Source organism: Trichosurus vulpecula, chromosome 7, assembly GCF_011100635.1.
Source record: "Trichosurus vulpecula isolate mTriVul1 chromosome 7, mTriVul1.pri, whole genome shotgun sequence".
NCBI classification, from domain to species: domain Eukaryota; kingdom Metazoa; phylum Chordata; class Mammalia; order Diprotodontia; family Phalangeridae; genus Trichosurus; species Trichosurus vulpecula.
In genome coordinates, this window is record NC_050579.1 from 21,895,656 (window position 1) to 21,910,941 (window position 15,286).

At 44.9% G+C, this 15,286-nt stretch overlaps 1 protein-coding gene across 1 annotated transcript; it reads right to left on the bottom strand.

Annotated features, from left to right (window-relative positions):
• Window positions 1-1,219: 1,219 nt before the first annotated feature.
• LOC118857449 (protein ABHD11-like) lies at window positions 1,220-13,130 on the bottom strand. Its single transcript, XM_036768129.1, has 7 exons — window positions 13,078-13,130; window positions 5,167-5,229; window positions 4,270-4,405; window positions 3,245-3,418; window positions 2,550-2,720; window positions 1,962-2,143; window positions 1,220-1,352 (listed from the first exon to the last, which is right to left on the bottom strand). Exons 1-7 carry the CDS (start codon window positions 13,128-13,130, stop codon window positions 1,220-1,222), a joined length of 912 nt encoding a protein of 303 aa, XP_036624024.1.
• Window positions 13,131-15,286: the final 2,156 nt, after the last annotated feature.

Consider the following 15,286-nt stretch of genomic DNA (forward strand, 5'->3'; position numbering starts at 1 on the left):
TTCTTTCTGTCTTTGTATATACTTTTGTTTTTATCTATCGAGGTCACAATAAAAGTAGTTTTCTAGAAAAAAAAAGAAAGTGGGTCATTGAAACATGTAAAAATTACAGAGCAGAGAACAGAAGAAAGTTTGGGGGGCGAGGGCTGAAGACAAGCAGACAACTTTGAAATTAACATGTTGAATTTGTTGTATGATTAAGAAAACCCCTAAGCTGTTCATAACAGAGATTCCCAATTTCTACAATTCTGTTTTTCTCTTATTCTTTGACTATGGGAAGGTTCATATCAATTGGTGTTTGTTCAGTTCTGAGTTTGAAAAGATAATTTTTTTAAAAAGAAAAATTCCAAGTGAAGGAATTGCCTAGGGCTCTCTGAGGGTTTGAAAGCTGGAAATCAGAGTGTTGTAGAGGGGGAGAAGAAACCGAAGGATGCAGGGATCCCAAACCAAAGTTCCCACAGTGAGGTCTCCTGGAATGAACTCACGGACACAAGCATTCTTTAAATCGAGGAGGCAAAGATTTATTATGCTTTTTCAGTGGGCAAGAGTTCCTAGGGAACCTGAAACCATAAAGAGGTGCAGGGGGAATCTTTTTAGAAGCTAATAGGGGATTAAGCGGGGGGGGGGGGGGGGGGGGGGTGGGGGTGGGGGGAGGGGGGGGACGGGACTGGACATGTCAGTTATGTGTTTGGGGGTGGGATTAGGGAGTGGTTAGTTCTTAAAGGAACATGCACATTTAGTATCTATTGCACAGGCATGTTACACAGAGTTCTCTAGGAAACTAGCCCACAGGGGAGTTACTGGGGGTGTGGTTTTTAATGTGAAACATCACTGAGTTCACTATTGGTCGAGGCTAAAGGGGAATAGTTTCTCATCTAGTGTTTTGTTAGACAAGATACTATCTCTAAGATACATGTTAGAAAGGTCAGTAAATAGCAAATATGGTTATGACTCAGTGTACAATCAGTTATCAGCATCCGGAAATCAATCTATAGTTGCACATAGCTGCTTACGAAGGAAGAAGCAGAGATAAGTTGGGGCAGGCTGCCCTTTAGCTAAAGAGAGACAGCCTGAGAGAGAATATGCTTTGAGAACTAGATGTGTTTATGAGAACTGGTTGTGTTTTGGAATTGGGGTTCAGGCACAGGAACCCAAGCAGAGGCTGTTAGAATTTAGGGTCCAAGCACAAGCACTTCATCAGTGTGAGGAGAAGGAACATCTTCTAGGACAGGAAACTGAGGATACTGTTCATGAACTCTTGGGGCTTGTTGATATGGAGGATGTGGCCAGCATCAGGGATGGTCTGGAACTGGGCTTCAGGGAATAAGAGCTTGATCTTGGGGTGGTGACTTTGCCTATCAAGAGAGAAAGAGAGAGAGAATGAAAGAGGTGAAGAGAGGGAAAGAAAAAAAGGAAAGGGTGGTATAAAGGGTGAAAGAGGAAGAGGGAGAGGAGTATAGGATGAGAGGGAAAAGGAAAGGGAGAAAGGAGAGAGAGACACAAAGAGAGACAGAGACACAGAGACAGATGGAGAGATAGAGATAGATAGATAGATAGATACATAGATAGGGAGAGAAAGAGAGAGAGAAACAGAGACAGAGACAGACAGAGACAGAGACAGACAGAGACAGAGAGATAGAGACAGAAGGAGGCAGAGAGGGAGAGACAGAGAGAAGGGAAAAGATGAGTTAGAGAGTCAGAGACAGGCTGTCACAAAGTAAAGGTTGAGTGGTGGGTATGGACAATGAGAGGAGGAAAAACAGGCTAGGCAGACAGAAAGGCATAAGTGGAGATAATGCACATGTTGTCTCCTAGTGGTGGAGGGACCCTCCCCTTCTGGACCCAAACATAGCTGAAGCCCCCAGTTTCCCTCATTCTTGGCAATGAAGAACCCAACTAGGGCCCAAGAAAGGCTGAACTCTGTGTGTATAGGCATGTGCCTCCATGTTCTGGCCCTGCCTTACGGGACAAAGGATGAATTGATGCTTGTGAGGAAGAGTGTGGGGCCACCATAGACTCCCTGGATTGGAATAGTTTCCAGAAGCTGGTTTTGTTGCTGCCACAGGTTTTCAGCATTGACTTTCCACACATACTGCCCGTTGACCTGCACCAGACTGTTGAACAGATACTGCCGAATACCTGAATCCTGGAGGGGACAAGGGCTTAGTTGGCACATCCATCTGAGCCTGTTTTCTCCCCAGCAGTGTCCCTTTCTCAGTCCTGCTCAGACCAGACTCCATCTCATTTCTATACACACTCTCCCTTCATGTTGACAAACATCTAGTAAATGCCTCTTGCTAGCATACAAAGTGCTGGGAATACACAGAAAAGTAGAAGATAGTGCCAGGCTTGGGGGAGCTTATAACTGAAGCCCACTCTGTTCTCCTGTCCCTGTCCTGCCTCCCCCTCCCCCACAGATTTTCTCCTGGCCTGCATTCCACTCCACCCCACCTCACCCCCAAGTCTCTTGAGGACTCCAAACTCAAATGATTGGCTTGTGGCTTCAGCAGCCTGTCTCTACACTCCCAGTCCTTGGGGTCCTGAAGGATCACCTTGACGGATGGCTTCAGATGCTCATCAACTACTTCAAAGGCTTGGGAGTGGGAAAGACTTCCAAGGAGGTTTAAAGAATTCATGGCAGGTACAATTTTAAAGACATTTGGCATCTCCGTGGCCACAAAGGGGCTGATATCCACTGAGACCAGGCGTTCTACCAGCTCCGGCTAAAGGAGAAAGCCCATCACACAATGAACTACAATGCCCTCCCTCCTCTTCCATGCCCCTAGCTATAATACTAGGACTGAAAAAGTGAGAGCCATGGTCCCCGGGGGGGGGATTGGGGACTATAGGTACCCATTTCATAGTTTGTAAGTGGTCCTGATGCCAACCTTCCTGTCTGCATGCTCTGGCTTAACAACGGAGAGGCAGTGACATTTATGAGGAAAAATTCTTAGAACTTGACTCTGAACCCTGAAGTCCCCCAGTGCTGGGGGAGGCATCCACAACTTCCCTTCAGTCCATTAGGATTTAGAAAGGTGAAGTGTGTGAAGGAAATCTCCTGTCATTCCACTAGGAATTCTTGGTTTCCAGTCCCAGTGTTCACTCACAGCCTCATTCCACCCACAACTCCACAAATAACTTACTGAGCATGATGAATCTTTTGGTCTTGCTTATGGGGTTATAGGCTGCTGTTGTCTGTGGACAAGTTCAACACTCTCCCCTTTCAGCCCTAGTGGGGCATACTCACCTCCTGTAGTGCAAATGCCATGGCTGTCTTGCCTCCCATACTGTGCCCGATGAGGACACAGGGGGTGAGTCCTAGCTTTGACAGGAGAGCCTGCAGGTCAGCACTCATGGCTGCATAGCTGCAGTCAGGGCTATGAGGGCTCTCTCCATGGTTCCGAGCATCCACTGTCAATACCTGGGGCGCAGAGACTTGGTGTTATCAGTCTCCCTGATTCTTCCCCCTTCCCCCTCCACCATGGGGTGCTGACCCACTGCCAGCAGCTGGGGAAAGCTACCTGAACACTCCCGAGCTGTCCAGGAAGCTAGGGGGAAGCTAATAATGCCTGACAATAGGAGAAAGTGGGGAAGATGGGACCATAGGAGGACAAGAGCATTAGACGGGAAAATATTCTACTCCCTCTCTCATCCCCCCAGCATGACTGTGGCCAGTGCTGCTCCTTGCAATCTCTGGTTCTTGGGTCACTGATTCCCTCTTTCCCTGACTTTCCATTTTCTTCCATTTCCTTTTGCTTTCTGATGCTAGGAAAGAAAGTAACTGGTAACTTCCTTAACCATAAAGGCATTACAATTACTATTCAATACTACGACTGACTGCCATTTAAAACAAATTTTTAAAAAAGCTTCTATTGAGGCATGGTTACACCTCAAATATGAGTAGATTTCCAGGTGTCAGTAGTGGAGATCTTTAGGGGGCAGGGGAACCTTTGCTAAATCTCCAGGCTGGAAGGGATCTTGGGTCCAACCCCTGGCTGAACAAAAGTCCCCACCAAGTGATCATCTGACCTTTGCATGAAAGTCTTTGGTGAGAAGGAACCCACTAGATCTGGTGACAGTTTGCAGGTAGATTTCCTGGTGCCCCTCAAGTCATGCCCTGTGAGGGAAGGTCTATCCCACCTTGACAGCTCCTGCCTTTCATTTTGACCTCTTCCAAATCCCTTCATTCTCTCTTTCCCCCCTTCCTCTGACTTTGTCCCTCCCTGTGGTCTACTCCCTCTGCCAGCTCAACTATCATTTGGGAATCTTTACCTTCCTGCCTGTCTGCTGTGCCAGGGCCTCAGCCTCAGCCTGGAAGATGTTTTTGTTGCTGAACAACCCATGCAGGAAGACAACAGGTGGGAGGTTGTCTCGACCATCCAGCAGCCTGTAGGAGAGGGGCACTGGCCTGGCCAGGGCGAGGAGAGAGGAAGGCAGAGGAAGAGGGATGGATCACATCAGGAGATTTGTAGGAACGTGGGATAGTAGGGGAGTACTGGGTCTCTTGGGGTCTCATCTCCTCCAAGCAGGTGCCTCTGATGAAGATATATGCACATTCATCCACAGGAAGAACAGTCTGGATGTGGGGTGGAAGGTCTGGGAGAGGAGGGGGAGGCAGAAACAGTCTCAGAGCAAATGGATGTCAGGGGAAGCTAGGGAGGAAGTCAGGGCTGGCCACAAAGTGGGGGAGAGGAGGGAGGTGAGGTTTGGGAGAAGGAAAAACAGGAGAAGGGAGAGGAAAAGGAGAGTCGGGACAGTCCACATATAAAGAGAGGAAGGGAAAGAGGGGAGAGCAGATGAAGGGAAAGGCAAGGAAGGGAAAAGGGAGAAAGAGGGATGTAGGAAGGAAGGAATAAAAGAAAAGGAGGGACAGGGGCGGGAGGGGAGGTAGGAGGGAGAGAAGAGTCTTGGGGAAAGAACAGTAGGGTAAGGGGGAAAGAGAATAAAGATGAGTGGGTAAGGGGGATGGAAGAGAGACTGAACACAGGGAGAAGGGAAAGCTTGGAGGAAAGAGGGAGAGAGTCAGGAAAGGAAGGGCATTAGTGCAGGGAAAGAGAAGGGAGAGGGGAACTGGAGGAGAGGAGAATGTAGCAGGAGAAAGCTGGGGGAGCAGAAGGAAAGGTCAGGGCCAGGAAAGAGTAGAAGTGGCCCCGTGTGCTCTGGACTGACCTGGGTCCACTGCTCCTCCCCAGAGTGGCTATGGATGGACCAACACCTTGGATGAGTGATAGCCTGGGACGTGAGAATCTCCAGAGGTTTGAGCCCACTGCCACATGCTGAGCATCCACACCTGCTTTCTACTTCCACACCTTGTGTTCCACAGCTTCTCTCTGTGAGAGCTCTGCTCATACCTTGCCCCACCCTCCACTGCTCAGGGCTGCCTTGAACCTCCTCTCAAATTCCTCAACCACCTAATCCACACCTCTTTCCACTGAAGCACACTGTCCCAGGTGATGGAGGCTGATGGGCTTAGCTGACACTTTGTCTTTGGTGGGATCAGAGCATGATAGAAATGGAAGGGCCCTTTGAAGTCATCTGGGACATAAGGAGGTGGCACGGGGAAACACTTTGCTCCTTGTTTTTCTTTTCTTTCTGTTTACTGGCACATGGATTTGCCATCTTTTCTGTATATGTCTTTGGTTTTTTGTTTTTGCCTTATTTTTGTTTTGTGGCAATAAAAATTATTCAACCTCCAATAAGAGAGACTGAGGCAGAGCTCTGAGCCAATGGCACTTTACTGAAGGGTCCGTAGTCCCTTCTAATGAAGGGGACCTCAGATCTTCCTCAGGATCTGAGATACCCTTCCTTCCAGGATGTAATTTTTATCTGGTTAGATACCTAGACACGCATTAGCAGGTATACCAAATACAGAATAATTCCATTGGTGGACATATGATTCATAGGCTAAAATAAACACAGAATATTTCAGCAGAATCACAGGTTGGGCAAAGCAGGAAATATCTCCACTGACTAGGTGGTCACAAAATGGATGGGCTTCTCCTTAGCTTAGCTAGGAGCTATAATATGCTTCAAGAACATATAGGGAGCAGGTGCTTTCCATACCATGCCACAACCTGTATTTGGTTTGGTCATGGAAGTTAGCAAAACAGGATGGAGATATCTTTGTTAGAATTCTTATGGGTGTGCAAGTGAGTTCCACAGCTGGTAAACAAGTAATTTGAAGATGACTCCAAAGGAGAACATGAAGCTGTTGAGTTTGCACAGTTCTCCCTCACTTGTAACCAATTCACTTGCAAATCATGGCATCATCTTCCTGGGGTTATGGTCCTCTTCAGGAATGAAGAAGAAACCACACAACCACTGAAACAAGTAATGAACATTACATTAAAGTGGGAAGCCTATTGTAGAGCCCTTCTATCAGAAACTATATTCCTGTGTGACTTATACAAAGTATGGATTACCACATTGCCTCTTCTTGCCCCAATATGCAAAAGAGGTATGGCAAAACACCGAATCTCATTAGTTGATAGATCTTGCTCTTGAGGGCCAAAAATAATATATTAGCAGGGAGTTCACAGATTGGGTGTCCACTGACTAAGTGGTCATAAGAATTGTCTGGAGGCTCAAAAATGAAATTGGGGGACTTTCTATGCAGTTGTGTCCTCCCTGCCACACTGGGCTTGGTCACCATGACATGGAAACAGGAGGATGGAGGGTGATTAGTTAACTTCCTATGATTAAGCAAGTGATCTTACAATCAGTAGCTCACAACTTTGGGGACAAATATACAGAAATTATAATTACTACCCTTGTACAATCATATCCAATTGATTGATACCGATTGGAATAGAGTAGATGAATCAATCAATCAACTTTCTCTATTTTTATCTGCTGCTGGCATCAAATATTTTGTGTAAGAAATCCTAATGTTGTTGGTTTGGAACAGGTTGAGATTAACATTTTAATTGGGCTCATGTTTAGAGTTATGGGATGTTTACTTCTGTAATTCAAAGGGATTACTAGCACAGTGTGGATTATTTGTGTTTTTCAATGTGTGTTGTTACATCCCTTTATAGTGTACTTGTACCTTGCATACTTGTTAGTTAAGTGGTGTTCTTATCTTTGAGTGTTCACCTTTAAAATAGCACAGATGTGTGTAATGGGTCATTCCCATCAACTCTCCTCCCGAATGAGCATGTGCCTTTGACAGACATGCTCCTGAATGCAGTGGAGCAAGTTCACTTTCTTTCCTACTTTGCTGATAATCTTCCCCCACCCAGCCCTGAGCAAATTAAGCTGACTACTCTGAGGCTGGGTTCCTCATTAAGACTGCAGTTTCTCTGGCAGTTACTCTGGCAGAGGAGGATGAAAATGGTAAATAGGAACTTAGAGAAGCAGAAAGGAAAGTTTTCCTTGCAATCTCTCTGCAGCAGCTGCAGCCCATTCCCCACCACCCCCTTCCATCCCTGACCATCCCCCTCACCACCCCCTCCCATCCCTGACCATCCCCCTCTTTGTACCTTCAAAATCAATGAGGATAGAAGTTTGTTTTACTTGAAGCAAATTTGGCCACTGCAGGACCGGATGTAACATGAGGGTTGGGGTAGATGCTGAAGAGAAAAAAGAGAATGCAGCCCAGAAAGCATTGAGGGAATCTCCTTACAATTCCCATCACTCAGCATGACTCAGCTCTGGAGAGGGCTGGCAAAAGGAGGGGGATGATGCCCATTGTCCCCAGGACTCCTGTTGGAGATGTCTCCTTCCTCATACAGAGGAAGGTATCTGCTCTAGTTGACAATGGTGCCACATGCTCAGTTTTAAATTCCTCTGCCTTCCCCACTCCCCTCCCCTGGAGGCAAGAGTGAATCTCAGTCCCGGGGATTGCTAATAAGACCATTGCCAGGCTATATCTCAGAACCACTCTCCCTTTGTATTGGAGAGATCAGGGTCTTTCTTCCTTTTAGCCTGGTCACTGAGGCCCCTAGCCATTGACTGGGATGTGTTCCACAAATCACAGGCCACTATTTCATTTGACCCATGAGGAACCAGTTCCTTGTGTCTTTTATCCCTAACACCCAATGTGGACATCTGGAAGTTTCCCCATTCCTTTAGGTTTGTTTTCCTTAACCTCTTCTGACCATCCAGATATCAACCAAGTTCTCTCCAGCCTGTGGGCTTCAGATGCTGCTGATATGGGGTGAGTTGGTAGTGCCCACCTGTAGAGGGCCAGCTCTGAGAAAGTCCATTCTGAGATAAAATAGAGGCCAGGTTTTCCCTGAAGCCTGTTCTTGCCCTAGGGCTGATAACTCAGCACATGGGCTCTCCAAACCCCACCTTGGTGCACGTGCTAAACACCACCTGTGGGCGATTAACACAATATTGTTTACGGCAAAATGGGAACAAAGCATGAGGAAGTCATGCAATGCAAGTGTTTGAATTTTGGTCTGTCTTAAATCAGTATCTGAGAGAAATGCCACAAGCTACTCAGAGGGAATGTGATCCTGTACTGTTAACAGGTGGAGGTCTGCATTTGGGAAAAAGCTGAGGGGACATTCTTAGTCTCAATCTAGGATGGGATCCTCCTGGTTCAGTTTCCCCTTGTGTTCCTTTGAAAAGGAATGTTCCCACCTGACTACTCCTGAGTTTAGCTATGGAAACAGGTACTACATAATTGAGGAATTGTAACTATATTTCAATTTAAACAAAGCCAAGGATGTTTTATCCTGTCATATTTGGCATGTCACATGTCCCTGCTTTTTTCCTTCTATAGCAAATTTCTATGGTCAGAGCAAGTAGTCAGTATAAGATATGAGGTCTTTTGTGTTATCCTACTGGGCAATCTAATAATATTTTTGTCTAGACGTAGAACATGTGCAAAAAAACTATACAACCTGCTTAAGACTCACCTTAAGATGTTCACTTTGTTTTAAAGGATTCTAAGAGCAGCAGTATTTTTCCTGTGATCAATCTCCTACTGTTACCAATGTGAGATTCTATTACAACAACTTTTTACTAGGAAATTTTGTGACATCTAGGAATTCTGCAGTAATTTGTGTTACTTAAGGAAAGCTTTATAAACAATGGTAGAAATGCATGTGAGCCACTTAGGGCTCACTTTGTAAGTATTCCTTAAGTAATGTGAGAATGTTATTTTGTTATTTGATTCTAAAGTCTTGTTACAATTAGTTTTGCTAAAAAGAAAAATGGTTCGTGGCTTATTTTGTAAATGCCATCAAAGAAACGTGACATGACTAAAAGGTTAAGATTCTAATAATTGAATATTTAATGTAATTATGTATGTGCTGAAGCCTGTTATTAATTCTTTAAGTGACATCTCATCCTCCTGATGAGGAAATTAATAATGGATGAATGTAGAATGTAGGACACTGGCTTCTGATGTGAATTTCTTAAATATGACAGTTGGCCATGGTCCAACCTTTGAGTTTGTGACAATGATCAGGGTTATGGAGACTGGAGCTGGTAATTTGGAATTGTGCTAGATCACTCTTGTAGGAGTATGGACAGAAAGCTGGTTCCTACAAGAAGAGAAGAAGAAGAAGATGCTGAGATGCAGTGCTGGAGATGACTTGAACAGATACTAAGGACCAGAGGATTTCACTGACGATGGTCCTTGCCAGACAGCTGTACAAGAAAGGATTTTTTGAATCTTAAAGAGACAAATTGCTTTTTGACTTTCTGTATCTATATTCATATAGAGGACTGCCCTCTTTGATTTGTCAATGCGTCAATCAATCCTTCCCATGTTTACTTAAAAGGGGATTACTATGTACAGGCTTGTCTCCTATATCCCTATTTCTTTGTATCTACAAATTTATGGCATAATCATAATGTGACCCAAGATATAAGTGACTTAGAATTTATCACCCACCTAATTGAACACAGCAAAGCCCCAGGAACTGAACCTGAAGGCATCACCAATGAGTTATTGCAACTTCTAAAGCAAGTCAAGGCAACATTGTTGCCACTTTCTTCCCTAGTTTGCCTTCCTAACACTACTGTGTCTCATAAGGCTCTGTCTTCTGCAAGTCATTATTTGACTCATCATTAGCTTAAGCTCCATCTTAAAATAATAGGGGGGAGATGTAGAGGGCCAGCTCTGAGAAAGTCCATTCTGGGATAAGATACAGGCCAGGTTTTCTCTGAAGCCTGTTCTTGCCCTTGGGCTGATAACTCAGCACATGGGCTCTCCAAACTCCACCTTGGCACATGTGTGCTGCTCAGAATGAAGGGTCTCCAAGCCTCCTTGGTACACACGTGCTATCTCAAAAACCTCCATGGCACACAGGTGCTAATATTGTTTACGGCAAAAGGGGAACAAAGCATGAGGAAGTCATGCAATGCAAATGTTTTCACACGTGAACTTGTTGATCTGCTTGCCTGAAAAAGTATATCAGCCCTGCCCTCAGTTTAATAAACAGAGCTGTCCTATACTCTCCCACCTGGTCCGTGTAATCTTTTCACTCTCTGAGGCCTTCAGCCATCTCCAGCCAATTCAGCACAGCCGCTGGTGGCACCCACCTACTGTTGTGCAGTTGGCTCTCCCATTTGATTTATTCACCTATGAGAAAGGGGGGGATATAGTTTGCGTAAGCACATTCAATCTTACCACATATCTACCTGAGGTGGAAAGTGAGGATGACACTTTAGACCAGGACTGTGTAATTTATCCGGTTGCCTTACTTTCCCCCCAGGAGGATCTGAAGGAAACTCCTTTAGAATGGGTGGACTTTGATTGGTACACTGATGGATCCTGCCTCAGAAATGAGGAAGGAGACTTGGTTGCCAGTCATGGGATCTGCACCACCGCAGAAGCTTACACATTCAGGATGGCACATGCTGATGCTATAGAAACATTGGGGCTTCCTCACCTCCTCAGGACAGTCCATTATCAAATCAGAAACAGGTTTCTCATCTGTTAGATTGTTTCCTGCTTCACCATGCATAACTTCCTACCATTAAGCAAGTGATTTTACAATCTGCAGCTCACAGATCTGGCAGCAAATATACAGAACTTATAATCACTGCCCCCATGGAATCACATCGAATTGATTGATACTGATTGAAATAGACTAGGAGTCCTCAATGAACTGGGTTTCTGTTTGTTATGTGATAACTATGTCCTTCTTTTTCATTTTACAGCAAATTTCTCCCTAGGCCGATGTTTCTCTTCATTTGCCTTACTGTCTACTTTGGCATTCGATTTGGAGCTCACTTCTTACCTAAAATGAAAATTGTGTTTCAGACAAATATTCTTCAGCGTTATTTCCACATTTGAGAGCCATCTCTAGTTGTCCTGATCCATATCTGGCTACTGGACTAGATGGCTCGGGAGGAGAAAGTGAGGCTGGTGACTTTGCACAGCCCTCCCTCCCTTCAAACCAATTCACGTAAAAGTCATGACATCATCTTCCTAATGTCATGGTCCTCTTTGAGAATGAAGGACACACAAACTACAACATGTGAGTAGTCTAAGCTGCTGCCCTGGGGACTCAACTGGCCCCTTCCAGTTGTGCAACTCAGCTCCTCCCTTCCTGTCCTCTCCCCTTCTCTCCTTTCCTCTTCTTTCCCCACATGGGATACCATGCCCTTATCTGAGGGTGCTCTACCCAAAGGAAGGCAAATTTTGAAGGCTGAAATCTACCTCAATATCTTGGGGTTTACTGGCTAGATTTCTTTCTTAAAGCCCATGGCTTAAACCCAATTCACTCTGGCTCTCATTGTTTGGCCAACAATGGGTCCCTACCCACGCACCACTTAATGCTTACTGTTTGGGCCCCCTTGGCTCAGAGTGAAGGTAAATGGTCATTGTTTCTTTTTTGGCCAGAAATGCTCCCAGTTTGATTTTTTTTTGTTTAAAGAGTGCATCCCTTGGCTGACTTCTTAAACAGACCTAATCACTTAATGAGTGTTGCCTCAGTCAAAGTGAGAACTTGGAAAGGACTTAGCTTAAAAAGGCCAAGGTTTCCCACTGCATCCTGAGACATCTCCAGTTGTCCTAATCTATATCTGGCCACTGGAGCCAGATGGCTCAGGAGGAGAAAGTGAGGCTGGTGACTTTGCACAGCCCTCCCTCCCTTCAAACCAATTCACTTACAAGTCATGGCATCATCTTCTTAATGCCATGATCCTCTTTCAGAATGAAGGACAATCCACACTATGTTCTGACTTTTGACCAAAAGGAGGGAATGAGAAGGGAATTCTGATTTTCATAATAATCGACATGATATGTGTAATAAATATACTGATAATTTTGATTTCTCAGGAGACTCTGGCTTGGGAGTCAGAGACTTACAGTGCAGTTTGAATTGATCAATCAAACCCTTGACAGTGCTCTCACAATCACTACATTCCTGTGTCTGTGTATCTTAAGTGAATCAAAGCTTGTAGAACCTATTCCCATGACAGAACTCTGTTCCTATGTCCCACCAAGTAATGGCCCCCAAAGACATTAGAAAACACTGTTCTTACAGGATTCTAGAATACCTGTATTGTCCAGCAGTTGTGGGCTTATGGTAGGAAACCACTCAGGTTCTGGAAATGATTGTTTGCAATCGACCTCCACCCACCCCATCCATTTCCCACTTCTGATTTATGTATCTAACCTATACCTTTACTTTGGTTTAGAAAGCATTTTTCACTCTGACATCAATTTATTAAGCTGCTACTTATTTCCTGGCATTCCTATCACTGGCCTGCTTTGTGTGGATCAAAGTATTCACAGGTTAGAGATGGGTCCTGTCCACACTACATTTAAAATTCTGCTAAAAAAGGTTAGTGACAGAATCAGAACCAAGAGTTGGAGAAGTGAAAGGAGCTTTTGGGGCCATCTCCTTCATCCCACCCAATAAGGGAATCCCCACAGCAGCATGCCTGACAAGTGCTTATCCAACTTCTGCTTGAAGACCTTCAGGAAGGGGATCCTAACAACTCTTCAGGAAGCTCATTCTACCTTGGACAATTCTAACTACTAGGAAGCTTTTCTTAACAACAAACATAAATGAACCTTTTTTTGTGTGTGGCACTTTCTATATATATTATTCTTCCCTCCGGATCCAAACAGAGCAAATGTAATCCCTTCTCTACACAATAGCATAGTACCTGAACACAATTCTCATGTCTCCCGTGAGTCTATTCCTCTCCAGGCTAACCATGCCTGGTTTGTCTAAGGAGCCCTGTTCAATCACCTGTGCTCAAGGAAAGAAACTCCAAGCAGGAGAGGCAGTGAAAGCTTTGAGTTCCAGCCTCAGGTACACCTAGATGACCTCAGGGTGCAGCTGTCACAAGCTGCTGAAGACAGGAAGGAGCAGCTCCTTCCTCCAAAGTCCAAGAGACATTGATTTCAAGCCAAACATTTGGAAAAGAGGCATGAGAGGATGAGAACAAAAGGTGCATTCCCTCAAAGTCTAATGAGTGGGCCACTCTTGCTGCTCAGTGGCCAATTCTCTTTGACAAACTGTCCCTTCCCAATCATAGGTAATGGCAGCTAGATGACACTTGGGTACCAATCAGTGGTTACACAAGAGACCAGAGTGCTTATCTCTCCAGAAGTGTCCTGGGTCCAGGTTCAGAGCTACACATGATCCATGGGATGGCCCCACAGACCCATCCCCAAGTATGCTCTGTGTGGTGGGCTCCAAGCCACCACGATGCTCCTCCCATCAATCACCACTGCTTCAACACAAAGAAGAGATTGGGGGAACATAGGAGGAGGTCTGAGTAGATCATTTCTGAGATTCCTTTCTCTGTGTGTCTGTGTGTCTGCCTGACCTCTGTTCCCTTTCTCAGTTCACTGATGGCACCTCCTTCTTTCTAGTGCTTGCTCTTCACTCTCCTCACCCTCTCCCCCTTCGCCTCTCCACCCTCTCCCCCTTCGCCTCTCCACCCTCTCACCTTCACTTGATGTCTCTCTGTAAGCTTTATCCTTGTTAATCGTCATGCACAGGAATCCCCCTACTTCTTCATTAGGGCACCTTCATGGAGGGACAGAGAGGGGATGATGAGAGCCTTGAGTCCTGGAATCCCCTCCCAGCTTGGTGGTGCAATGGACAGAGCCCTGGGCCTGGAGTCAAGAAAACTTGACTTCTAATCTGGCCTCAGACACTTACTAGCTGAGTGACCTCTGCCTGTTTCAGTTTCCTCATCTATAAAATGGGAAACCCCATTTTAATAGCACCTACCTGTCAGAGTTGTTGTGAGGATCACATGAGATGATATTTGTAAAATGTTTAGCATAGTGCCTGGCACATAGGAAGTGCTTAACAAATCTTCTTTTTTTCTCCTCCATCCTTGATGGGAGGAAATTCCCCTAGGCTTAAACATTACATGATCCTAGCCCAAACCTTACATTTTACAAGGAGGGAAACTGAAAGCCAGAGAGGAGGAGATAACCTGTTCTTGGTCACTCAGCAAGTGCCTGGAGTAAATGGAATTCAAATGGAGATCTACCTCACAATCCCAGCCCAGCCCAAAGAGACATGGTAGGACCTCACAGCTTGTCTTGTGTCCTCCCGTGGAGAATCCTAGACTGAATTAGGCAAGATCATGTTAGCAGTTATGATTTCTTTGTTTTGGGGAAAATCTGAAAGAGTTTGAAGAGTCTACGAAAAGCTGCAGGAGGAGGAGATCTGCTGAATATAAAGTCCATAAAGTCTTCTTAGGATACTTTATCTGAGGAAGGGAGTCTGGTTGGGCAGAAGCCCTAACAAGGTCTACCACATGGCCTAACTGTACCAGATCCCAAACTACATTATAAAGCAGAAGTCATCAAACTGTTTGGTACTGGCTCAGAGTGGTGGATGAGTGCAATAGATTATTTACACAAGGCACAATAGTAAATGACCATAGTAATCTAGTGTTTGGTAAAAGCCTCCATCTTCTGGAACAAGAATTCACTATTTGACACAAAGAGCTGGGAAAACTGGAAAATGTCATGTCAGAAACTTGGTATAGACCCACATCTCACACTGTATATGAAGATGAGGTCAAAATAGATACATGATTTAGACATAAAGGGGGACTCCATTGTCAAATTAGGTGAGCGAAGAATAGTTTACCTCACAACTACAGAGAAGAGAAGAATTTCTGACCAAACAAGAGATAGAGAACATTACAAAATGCAAAATGGATAATTTTAATTCTATTAAATTAAGAAGACTTTTTGTACAAACAAAATCAATGCAACCAAGATGAGGAGGAAAGCAGAAAGCTGGGAAACAGTTTTTCCATCAAGAGTCTCTGATAAAGGCCTCATTTCTCAAATGTATGGAGAACTGGGTCAAATTTATGACAATACAAGTCATTTCCCAAT